At 44.5% G+C, this 12963-nt stretch overlaps 1 protein-coding gene across 1 annotated transcript in view; it reads right to left on the bottom strand.

Annotated features, from left to right (window-relative positions):
* Nucleotides 1-3078: 3078 nt before the first annotated feature.
* Nucleotides 3079-12963, bottom strand: part of ACER2 (alkaline ceramidase 2) — a 32866-nt gene continuing 22981 nt past the window's right edge. Inside the window, exons 5-6 of the mRNA XM_002918525.4 lie at nt 11950-12087; nt 3079-8103 (exon numbers count right to left, since the gene is read on the bottom strand). Of these exons, the coding sequence (XP_002918571.1) occupies nt 7917-8103; nt 11950-12087 (325 nt within the window). The 3' untranslated portion in view covers nt 3079-7916. The remainder of the gene's footprint in view (nt 8104-11949; nt 12088-12963) is intronic.

Here is a 12963-nt window from a genome sequence, read left to right as displayed (position 1 = left end):
TCCCTGGCAAATGAATGGAAAGTGGCATGGCTTACCAAGAAAGTGTGCAAGGCACAAGTTTGAGAGGCATAAGTGAAGGCAAATGTGGAGTGCCTAGTGGATGTCCAGAGACGGCCAGGGAAGACTTGGATTTGCAGATCTGCCACTATGGAAAGAGACAGCTTGGACTGTGGAACCAGGAGTAGGAGGATTCCCATGTGTACACACACTGTCACCCCTGTAAAGTGCGGGGGATGGGGTGCAGCTCCTCGCTATGGCCACAAGACAACAACACTGACATCCATGACTGTCTGGCAGTGATAGGTCATCTTATCACCTGCCATTTACTAAGCACCTCCTCTATGCCCCTGCTACTCTGCATTTTATCTAATCGTGTATTAACAGGACGGTTTTGAATCTGATAATCCCAGCCTGGTGCCCACCTATATGAAAACCTTTTACCACTTTTGCCATTTTGAAAATAAGAAATCCTTTGTAGTTGAAAGACCTAAATGTGAGACAGGAATTCATCAAAATCCTAGAGGAGAACACAGGCAGCAACTTCTGTGACCTCAGCTGCAGCAACTTCTGGCTAGACACGTCTCCTAAGGCACGGGAAACAGAGGCAAAAATGAACTATTGGGACTTCATCAAGATAAAAAGCTTTTGCACAGCACAGGAAACAGTCGACAAAACCAAAAGACAACTAACAGAATGGGAGAAGATATTTGCAAATGACATATCAGATAAAGGGCTAGTCCCCAAAATCTATAAAGAACTCTCAAACTCAACACCCAAGGAACAAATAATCCAATCGAGAAATGGGCAAAAGACATGAATAGACATTTCTCCAATGAAGACGTACAAATGGCTGACAGACACATGAAAAAATGTTCAACATCACTCAGCATCAGGGAAATACAGATCAAAACCACAATGAGGTACCACCTCACACCAGTCAGAATGGCTAAAATTAGCAAGTCAGGAGACAACAGATATTGGTGAGGATGCAGAGAAAGGGGAACCCTCCTACACCGTTGGTGGGGGTGCAAGCTGGTGCAGCCACTCTGGAAAACAGTATGGAGTTCCTCAAGACATTAAACATAGAACTACCCTACGACCCAGCAATTGCACTATTGGGTACCTACCCCAAAGCTACAAAGGCAGTGATCGGAAGGGGCACCTGCACCCCAATGTTTATAGCAGCAATATCCACAATAGCCAAACTATGGAAAGGGCCCAGATGTCCATCAACAGATGAATGGATAAAGATAATGTGGTATATATATACAATGGAATACTACACAGCCATCAAAAATGAAACCTTGCCATTTGCGACAATGTGGATGGCACTAGAGGGTATTATGCAAACAAAATAAGTCAATCAGAGAAAGACAATTATATGATCTCACTGATATGTGGAATTTAAGAAACAAAGCAGAGGAACATAGGGGAAGAGAGGAAAAAATAAGACAAAATCAAAGAGGGAGACAAACCATAAAAGACTTAAAGGGGACAAACTGAGGCTTGCTGGAGGGGAGGGGGTGGGGGATGGGGTGATGGGCATTAAGGCGGGCATGTGATGGAATGAGCACTGGGTGGGTGTTACACAGGACTGATGAATCCCTGAACTTTACCTCTGAAACTAATATTACATTGCATGTTAATTAATTGAATTTAAAAATAATAAAAATCTAAAAAATCCCTTGTAGAAAGAGAACTAAATAGAAGAATTGAAAGTCTTGGGTCTAAATTTTGACTCTGCCACCTACTGGCTGTGATCTAAATACCTTTCTGAGCCTCGGTTTTATCATCCTCAAATCAGGAATAATAGTAATACTGGCCTCACAAAAAAGTCGTGAGGAGTAAATGAGACCATTTTGCGTGAAAGCTAACTTATGTGCTGAGCTCTCAGATACAGGCTGCTTTAAGAAAACAGTACTCCTAGGCAATATACCCATTCTTTCATTGGTCTGAGATTATATATTATTAAATATGGCTCGCAGTCCATCAGTTACGGCTTAGAAGTCTCAAAGCAACTCCCCACTGGTCAGATGTTACCTCTCCTGCCTGCCTTCCCAGCGCTGTTGATGCGTCTTGTACGCACGGATTTCATCAATCGGTGATTTCTCTCCGCAGGGCACATTGCTGTGTTCATCAGATAGCCCTCGGCAGCTAGCCCATGTAATACAAACCGGGCATTTATTTGCCAAACGGAACTTTTAATCCCAAAAGTTAAACTTCAGTGGATTAAAAAAAAACTTCCTCTAGATCACAACTATGTTAACTCAGTTTTACGTGCAGGAAAATATTTGTTTTATGGTATTCTGCAGATTTTTAGAATTCTAAGATCAAACACCTTAGAAGCGAGGAGGGGGAAAAGCAGAGAGATGCTTTGGGAGAAAAAAAAGCAGGAACACGTACTTGGACCCAGAAAGGAGTTGTGTGACTTGTGGGAGTTTTGAGATAATTATATTGAGTTCTGGGGTGATTTGCAATTGGGAAGGGGGTTCAAGGGCGCCACTGAGAGGAATACCTGAAAAGGCCACCAGATGGCGATATTACTCCAGGAGTCTCTCCCGGTCCTGCCCACCCGGCAGCTATGGCTTTCTTTGTTCAGACTTCCTTCGCTAGCAATGTCACCAATACCACCGTCCATTTTGTGTCTCTTCATGGTCCTGGCCTTACCTTAAGCCCTTTATTGTGACTGGCCTTAATGCAAAAGCTGATTTTATTTCTATTTGTTAAACTTATTTATATTTTTTGCTATTTGTTAAATTTTTACTATAGTGATATGTTCTCTCTTCTGCAAAAGCAGTTCAATCACGTTTTGTTTTAGTAAGAAATATAAAATAAGCCAATCAAAAAACACGTGAGGTCGATCTTTTTGTGAGCTACCATCCAGAGAGACTTCCCAGGTAAGTAGGGGGTCACCCACCCACCAGACCTGGAGACAGTCAGCAACAGAAGTGCTCACTTGAGGCGAAGACGAATCCCTAGCCGGAGAAAGAGGCTGTGAGCAGTGCCCTTAAGTTGGGGCAGGATGGAGGCTGAGCCCCACCCCAGAGAAGGAAGGACAAAACCCCCAAATGTTCCACCTCTTAAATTTTTTATTATGGAAAAATTCGACAATACAAAAGCTAGAATAATATGACAGACCTAGATACAATCACATGGAGGGTCTGATACGATAAACCAGGAAAGAGGCTTGAGGCGAATGTAAGCTCCCAGTTTTAGAGGGCAGTTGGGAAAGCAGACCTGTCCATGGAGGTGACCAATTTTGGCCCCAGAGAGGATTTGAATCCTGGTCTAGCACCCTGTCCTGCAGGAACTCTTTATCTGGGTGGCTTCTAAGGACACGTGAATTCCCAATTTTATAGATAAGCATTTTCCTAGGGAGAAGACTCACGACTCCCACCAGACCGTCAAAAGGCTCTGTGGCCATTCCTTATCCACTTCCCCCTTCACTCAGGCCAGAAAAAAAAAAGTCTTTAAAAACCCACTGCAATGATACTGATAATGCTGATGCAGTCTCTCTTCTGATGGTCACACTGTTCTTTAAAATATGACGGCCTATGAAACCTTTACTAATAAAAAAATGGTCATAGGGAATTAAAAACAGGTACATACAGATTTTCCTGCTAACGAAATTTATGCACTTAGGCACTTTATACTGGAAATACTGGTGTGTTAATTTCACAGCTCTGAGAAGAAAACTACGCTAATCTAAAGTATGTGTAGTAATAATGATACCCAAATTCATTAACAAATTGGGGAAATGTGCTTTGCTTGACAATCCATTAAATGCATTTTTCATGTTCAGATATTTCAGAAATCATTTTGTAAATAAATACAAACATACATATTCACAGAAAATGCCACTTACGGCTTTAATATTGACTATAACCATCATAGCTCACAAAAAAAAGCGTAAAGTGCAAAAGCTCCATTTCAAAAGGCTTCAGATCACTCCCAAAGCAATGGAGACTAAATGCTACCACAGCCAGTGGGCACACCACCCTTATACGGCACAACTCTATAAAGTATAAAACAAGGGGTATACATCTGAAAATACTATATACGCTCTGATTACATACTGGGATTATAAAATAGTCTTCAATCTGGTTTAACAGAGAGAGAAAGGAACAATTCAAACAATTAGTCCTTTAGAATAAAGGCTTTTTTTTTTTTTTTAATCTGTAAAAGGATGTCCATGAAATCCATTGAGAACCCCAATCTAGCCTGCCAATTCTCTTTGGCCAGCTGGAACGGTAGCACCCAGGCAAAGAGCTGGCAATGAAAGGTTCCAAGCTCATTTGGGGAAAAGAAGCTATAAGAGGGGGGGCTCATTGGACGAGCTTCAGCCCTTCCCTGTCCCCCAGAGATGGTTGCGTGCCAGCCCCGCGGGATGAAGAGCCAGGAAGGCTCTGCCCCTCTCTCAGAGCCTCCAACATGGCGCTGGCTCACATAAGCATGACGAACTGATGAGATGTTTTTACACACCTGAGAAATCCAATAAAACAAGTTACGGTATTTTTTAGAAAGTCTGTGCTTGATGACCACCAAGCTTAGATCCCCCAACAGAACATCTTGGATCCACACTTAATGTTGTAGGCACTCATCAGAGGGACAGGCCAATTTCCCCCAAAATGTAGCCTGTTATCAACTAGATTCAGGTATCTCTTCCCCATACACTTTAAACACAGTCACTGAAGTGCTACCAACATAATCATAAAGATGAGAAAAGATTTTTTTCTAAAAAGCAACATTCAATCAAACACCATAAAATAAGAATTAGTGACCTGAATGATTGCTTGAAAACGAGGATAGTAATGTTTAATATCTTAGATCCAATTCCTGCTGGCTCTCGATCTTAGGCAAGTTCTATCTAAGCAGAACAAAAATGTGACCGTCCCAGTGAGTGACTGCCATGACCTAACTCCCAAACATCAAATCTCCACGTCCCTGCACTATTAGGGGGAAAAAACAAAAAGATTCTCGATGTGCACATCAATTAATACGCTATTCACTTTTTTTAAAATCTGAAAACCTATTTTTAACAGCGATTTCCTGTGACTCTTCGATCCAAGAGCAGGGGCCTCTCCAAACGTAGATTATAATTCAGTCATTCTTTCTTAGGGCCTATTCATACCAGGCTCAACTGAAAACGAAGACTCAGCAGTATGTCAGAATCCAGTGATGAGCTCTCAAGTGTATAGCTAACCACAGTGCATTCCAAAAGCTGTTCCTCAGGAGAAACACACAACTGGCATTTACAGTCCACTCAAGCTACTGGATGAAGTGTCCGCTCTAAAAGACGGCTATTTACAACTCTACGGGGGAAGGGGGGAAGATGAGAAGGAAATACACCAAAATACCAATATATTAACAATGATTGTCCTTGGACAATAGAAATACAGACTTTTTTCTCTTCAACTTTCATGTAGTTTTCCAATTTCCTTTCAAAAGTACATTGTGCTAGAAAACACTATAAACATAAATGTAAATATAAATATGATGCCATAAGTCTAACTTCAAATAAGATTGTTCAACTCCCACCTTCTCGATTTACCTTCTTCACACTAACAAGCTAGAGTGATTTTTGTTAGAGTTCTATTTTTGCCCTCAAATATACCCATTCGTACTTCTTTATCAGCCCTCAGTTCATTAAAACCAACCTCTAGAAGGGCCTTCTGTTTTTGCTTTTGTTTTACAGCAAAAACATCCCTTGTGACATCTTAACTATGTCATTTGTCTTGTAGAAGATGGATGGAAACAGCCCTGAGTCGGGGCACTGATTTCCTTATTTCCAGCAGTCACATTTTATCCCTATTTCCAAAGGACACTCAGAAACTTCCAGAAAAGCAAGGTCAAAGAGTTGAGAGGCAGAGCTGATATTCCTCAGGGACCCACTCCTTTACCTGACAGGGAGACACAGTCCCTCCTTAACTGCTGTAACAATGCTCCTATCACCTCGAGACAGAAATTAAACCTCACCTATAACACAAACACTTCCCACACCCTCTCCTCATCTATGCTTCCACACTAAGACAGCTGGGCCTGAAGTACATCAAAGCTTCCCCCTATTTCAGAGCACTTTTATACTGCAGAATGGATGAGCCCAGAACCCATGCTTGGTTAACCCATCTGAAACGAGCACTGCTATTTCCCTTTAAAAAATTCTAGACAGCGGTTTTAAAACTCTCGTTGGTTCCATGAACCACCTAGGTCTCAGAGGTGCATTAGAAGCCCCACCTTTTTTTCAAAATATATTTTTAAACCATAATAAACAGGTACACTCCTTTAATACCAAATTTTTTACCATGGAAACCACAATTTCACTTGCATTTTCACTGCATGATATTAGGGAAATATATAAGTTTAACCATAAAATAAATGAATAGAATACAACACCTTTCTCACGTTTGGGTTCCATCAAGATTTCTTACTAAAAATAGGGTTCTGCTAAAAATAACTTGAAAACCACAGAAGTAGAAAAGTCATTCATTTTTAAACTCTCAATTCATTATTCCTTATTGGACTTTTCACTTCAGATCCTGTACAAAATTCTAATTAAAGCAAGAGTTCCTAGACATGCCAAAGACTGGTACTGCCCCCAACTCTTCGATCCTTGGTGACATGACTCCCGTCCTCACAGGGACACCTCCGTCCTGCTCTCTTTCAAAATGGAATGTTGCAAAGCAGGAGATGTCAGAGTTCCATTGAGTATCCCTGAGGTCCTGTATTCCCCCTCACACCTTGATGACCGTTCTGGAGCCTTCATTCAGCCCAGGGAAGAGGTTAGTGGTAGCCAGTGTCATTTGAGCTGAGGAAAAACTCAGAAGGTAACAGACTTGCCCGCTGCACCAGCAACCCCACAAGTCAGCGTGTAGTCCTTTCAGTACTCAAGAGAAGCAGCCGTCAGATGCTCGGAGAAACCGCAGGAAGCACCTTGTACTGTGAGGGTAGGAGTACGAGTCTCGCAGAAAATTAGGGCAAAGAGGAGGTGAGGTTTTCGAGGATAACTTCAGAATAGAAGGCTTCCAACCAGCAGAAGTTTCCAGAACTTTGTTTGCACTCCAGATGTTGAACCAGGATCCCCACCGTGACCATCCCAAGGCCTTGAACTTACAGAGCTCAGCAGTAAGGAGCAGGGGTCTGTGTGCAGAGAGCTCAGCCACACCTATTCTTCTCCATGTGTTTGAGGCCACTGGGCTGGGGCGGGGGGAGGGAGGACGACCAACAATGTCAACATTTAGAAATCGTGCTCATCTTCACAAATGGCTTAAAAGTGGAGTTAGCTTTTGGCGCAGAGGGTTTTTTCTGTCCGCTTCACCCTCCTCTGAAGTCCCCGTCTCTCAGCAGAGGTAGTAGAGAAAGGATTCACAAGCACATGTAAAATCTGGTTACTGAGAGTCTCCGAGTGGACCAGTAGCCTCCTGAGACACGAGCCCTGTGTGGGTTTCATTGGCTCGGTTTTATTTTAGGGCCATTTCCCCAAATGAAAATCCCTGGCATTTTCCATCAGTCAGACGGTCTTGTCTGTCAGAGTCTGTCAGCAGGAAGGTCCACTCTGAGGGCACATGGGAACGATGGGGTCTGGAGCAAGCTCCTTCTGGGAAATGAGGCTCCCCCAGGGGGCTGCTCTGCCATCACAAAGGATAGAGCCCAACCAGTCATGGCATCTGGAAGGGACGCTGATAAGATGTGCCTGGTGCCCCTCAGCTCTCCACTTTCCATCCTCGGAAAAGGGGAAGACATTCCTCCCCACGCACGATGGAGTCCTGGTGCGCCACACACACGCTAGAGCCCAGGGAACAGAATACTACAAAGACAGGCCCTTCCCCTAACTCTACAAACCACCGGCTGTCTTCGCCGGCAAGTGAAGCCCGGTGCATGAGGAGAAACAAGCAGAGAAGCCAGCCCCTGCCCTGCCATCACGTGATCTTGACGGGCGACTTCTTGCTGGCACACAGGAGGGACACGTAGGGGACGCCGATGAAGGCCCATTTCTCGCTGGGCCAGAACTTGATGACGGGGCCCTGCTCAGGGATCTCGGAGGCAGCATCAAAGTAGGCAAAGCATACGCAGCCCAGGTAGGCAGCAAGGCAGATGAGGATGTGCCTGTGAAAGGACACAGGAGGTGAGCACCTGGGGGGTGGGGGGCAAACAAAGATGGCCGCCCGCGGGCGAGCCTCCCCCTCCCCCGGCCCAACCCCGCCTCCCTGCCTCCCTGGAGGGAAGGACCGCACAGCGCCTCTTGCGGCGAGGAGGGGGTGAAGGTAACCAACAATCCCCGGAAGCGCAGGAGAAGGATAACTCTGCAGCAAACATGCCTGCTTCAGAAAGTTCTAAAGTATTCCACTTGGGAACCGGAGCAAACATGCAAACGCCTTCGGGGCTCAACCCTGAAGACTGAGGTCCAAGGATTTAAAACAGGTGCTAAGAAGGTGGAACTGAGAACATCTGATTAGATCCTGCCTTCTTCCTCCAACGTTGCTTATACATAGTTTATGCCCTTTATTAGGATTCTTTTTATACTGACCAAACTGCTTTTACAGTTTAGTAGGGAAATTTTTTTACTTCACTGTGTCTGTAAAAAGTTGTAACATGAATCTTTTATCAAATGAGGGACCATTTAAAACCAGGTAACCCTTCTGTCTACCCTAGACTGAAACTGAATTCCAGATGAATTGAAGATTTAAAACCTATTTTTTTTTAAATAGTCAAAGAGAATATCTTTATAAACTTTGGTAGGGGAGGCCTTTCTGACAATGACAAAGTCCAGAAACCATACAGGAAGAGACCCGCGATGGGAGAATATGACTGTTGAAACAAATATGGCACAAAAATACCATCACATACTGAAAGAAAAATGGAAAACACGGTGCGGGCGGGGGGGGACACGACTATTTGTACCATATGACCAAAGAGTTAAAATCCCTATATTCTGGGGCACCCGGGTGGCTCAGTCGTTTAAGCAGCCGACTCTTGAGCTTGGCTCAGGTCATGATCTGAGGATCCTGAGATCCAGCCCTGTGTTAGGCTCTGCACTGAGCGAGGAGCCTGCTTAGGATTCTCTCCCTCTCCCTCTACCCAACCCCCTGGTGCATGTGCACTCGCTCTCAAAAACTAAAATAAGATAAAAATCCCTGTATTCCAAAGAACTCTCAAAAACTAGTCATTTCCCTGGATGCCCTTTAAAACAACCAGTGTGGGAGCAGGCGGTGGGTGAAGATGGCATGACGGACACTGGCCTCAGGCGGATAATACAGAAGCTGGAGGTTGCCTCCATGAGGGGTCAGTGTGGGAGTCTACCCTCTGTTGAAAATGATGCAAACTTGCATAATACAGTTCCTGGACAGTAGTGACTGGTCACTCCGTGCCAGACACCAGGTGCTAGCTATCCATTTTTAAAAATAGAAACACTGCACAGGGAAGACAAATGAAAAGGTACCTTTCAATCGCACACAATGAACTTATGCTGGAAAAGGTGCTCAACAGTAATGCTAATTTTTTACAAAGACGTGAAAATAAAAATATTTTTAATTAGGTTAACAAGATTGAAGAGTTAATGCCTTTTACCCATATTTTCATATATACTAGATAATACCTTAGACTTCTATTTTTTAAAAAAAAGATTCAATTTGTGAGAGAGAAAGAGAAAGATTCAATTTGTGCTGGGGGGAGCAGCAGGCAGAGGGAGAAGCAGACTCCCTGCTGAGCAAGGAGCCCCATGCGGACTCGACCCCAGGACCCTGGGATCATGACCTGAGTCGAAGGCAGATGCTTAACCGACTGAGCCACCCAGGTGTCCCTCTTATGGACTTTAATAAAACGTGTGCATTAATACTTTGGAAATATAGATCTATGTATGTACTGATATCTATAGATACAGATATAATCTATAGATATATAAAACTTAACCTAAGGAAATGTTCAGGCATGTGAACAAATAACCTAATTATCTATTAATAGAGAGGTTGACTAAACGAATTCTAAAGCATCCATACTGTGAAATATTAATTGGACACAAAAAATGGAAGATAATATGTATGCACCGTAGGAAAAGTTGTCCACAATCTAGTATTCCCTATATAAGAAAAAACAAAATGATTTCTATCACATATAGAATGATGCTATATTTGTTTTTAAAAAGCAGAATTCGAGAAATAGATATGAAAAATCTGGAAGGTGGAGTGCATGGGTGGCACATTCAGTTAAGTGGCCAACTCTTGGTTTCGGCTCAGGTCATGATCTCAGGGTCTTGAGATCAAGCCCCAGGTTGGGCTCTGCACTCAGCATGGAGTCTTCTTAAGTTTCTCTCTCCCTCTCCCTCTGCCCCTCCCCTCCTGTGCTCACTCGCCCCCACGCACTCTCTCTCTAATAAGTAATCTTCAAAAGAAAAAAAAAAATCTGGAAGGAGGGGCACCTGGCTGGCTCAGTCAGTGAGTGACTCTTGATCCCGGGGTTGTGAGTTCAAACCCCACAACAGCCACAGAAATTACTTAAAATTTAAAAATCTTAAGATTTGGAAGGATTAGCCTCAGGCTGTTAACAATTGTTATCACTTCGGTGGACAGAATTATGACAGCCTCTCTATACTTCTGTTTCAATTTGTTCTTAAAGCGTCATAACTGGGACAAAATATGGTTTGCTTTGAAAAAGCAGGAAGTACGTCAAACTTAGAAACAAGTTAAGTCTGAGCCAAAGTTATTACAATCTAATATCTGAATTTTACTTAAATTGCTAACATTACCAAGAAACCTGGATAATATGTACTTACTGTACCTTGAATGAGGTCATATTTACACAAGTGTATACATTTATCAAAACTCATCAAAGTGTACACTTAAAATCCGCATTTTATTATCCATTATAACTCAAATTTACCGTGCATAAATTCACTAGTGTGAGTCAAGGTTGAACCTAAAAAATATCAGGAAAAGGGCCGTCAGACTGGAATCTCCAGTTTGTGCTGTTTTGCTTTGTTCTGACTTTTGCCCACAGTCCTGGGAGTCCCCAAGCCTTAAACTGAGAGCAAGCTGGATCTCATCCTAGATCTGCACAAGTTCCCACATTCAAGGGAATTCACACGAGTTCTTTCAAACCACAGAGTTTTATCTCTGACAGAAGTCAAGTTTCTTCTGAATCTTGGATCTAATAAAGTTTTTCTAGCTCCTTACCACTAGAATTTTCCCTAGGGGCTCTCAATTTACAAGGGACATCCTCAAGCAGATTTCCCTTGGTCCTTGATCTCTTTTGCAATCAGAAGTTCTGGGGGACAGGGAAATGGGGCTCTGGGTTTGGAGCTGAAGTTCAAAGGAAAAAAACCACTTGATTTCCTCCTCAGCATCTGAGTGTAGGATTCTGCATGCTGTTTAATAAACTGCTTGCTGCTTTTTTTTTTTTTAACTTAACCGCACGTGTCCTGAGCATTCCAGTGCACAGCTGCTCCAGTTCCCAGTGACCCAACTCCCAGGTGAACGATCCTGAACAATTAATTCACTTCTCTGGGCAGCTGTCTCTACCTGTAAAGCGAATGGGTGAGACTGTCCCCAGATGACCTGTGATGCCTTCCCCTGGTCACTTGGGCATCCCCATCCCCACATCACCTCTGTCCCAAGCCTTCCCCACCCCACCCCCACCGGACCCTGGGCGATCTAGCTAGAGCTCAGGTTACGGATTTGGTTTTCAAGGTCCTTTATGCTTTAGTAATGGAACTAGAGGTAAGAGACCGCAGCCTTGAAGCACACACAATTAGGTCCCTCTGTTCTCGCTAACCTGCTCCCTGGAGCCTATGCTGCTTTTGACAATACCTTCCATTGCTTCCAAAAGGTCTGACCAAGGTCTCTGCGAGGAGAGAGGCGCACTCAGACTGCGCTCTGTGCCCTTGCACCCCTGCGCACCGTGCAGGGAAAAGAACGCCCAACGGCAGGTGCGGACCCCCGTCTGGTGGCTGGGCCTTACCACACGCAGTGCAGGTAGGGAAAGTGGAAAGACGACAGCAGCTCACAGAAGGCTCGGTCACTGATCCAGCAGAAGAGCGCCAGGGTCCACCAGAGGCCCGAGAAGAGGCCCAGCTTAAAGACACGCACGTTGTCACACCTGCACAGGGATCCAGAAAGCATCATCCTCAGTCTGGGTTGCCACCCACCTTGCTGGCCCCTCTTCTCTGGCTCCTCACACCCCCTACCCTAGCCCCTCGGCACTGGAGGTCCAGCCCAACGTGCTGTCTCCCCACAGGCTTGTGGATGCAGCTACCACACGTACATACACAGATGACTCCCAAAGCCGTGTTCTCACCCAGGCCTCTCCCTGCCTCGAGACACATATGCAGCTACCTTCTGGACATGTCCACCCATGGGTGACACAGACCTGAATTTACCATGTCCGTAATGAACCCCTGTTCTCCTACATACTCTGCCCCTCGCTGCCTCGGCTTATTAAGCCCCGCCCCACCCCTGACCAGGGATCCTTGCATTCCTCAAATAGGAATGTTCCAGCATGCTCCCTAGACCTTAGCATTGGCTGTTCCTGCCACCTAGAATGTTCTTCCTCACATATCCACATGCTTCACCGTCTCCTGAGTCTCTGCTCAAATGTGGCTCAGTAAACCCTTTCCTGACCTCCGTTAACAATTGCACCGTGGGTCTCCACCCCCCTAAGTGATGCTTCCCCCCCCCCACCATTTCCTCCTTCTCTCCTCCAATTTCTCTGTAGGGATTATAACCCCTCTAGCATCCTCGATGCTGTACTTGCTGACAGTTGGTCTTCCCCTGGAACAGCATGGGGCACACAAAGGGCTCCCACTACTTGCTGAATCAAAGAAAAAGCTCTCACATACACTGGGACAAAACATTTTTCAGAAGCCAATCCTAACAGCCCAAAGAAATTTCCATTGCCTTTTCCCTTCCTTGTTCTTGAATCGTTCATAAAGGGGGGTGATTTCCCTTCCTAGGGGGGGAAGGCTCAGAGGCAACT

Source organism: Ailuropoda melanoleuca, chromosome 7, assembly GCF_002007445.2.
Source record: "Ailuropoda melanoleuca isolate Jingjing chromosome 7, ASM200744v2, whole genome shotgun sequence".
In the NCBI taxonomy this organism is placed as follows: domain Eukaryota; kingdom Metazoa; phylum Chordata; class Mammalia; order Carnivora; family Ursidae; genus Ailuropoda; species Ailuropoda melanoleuca.
This window is presented reverse-complemented; position numbering and strand designations above follow the sequence as displayed.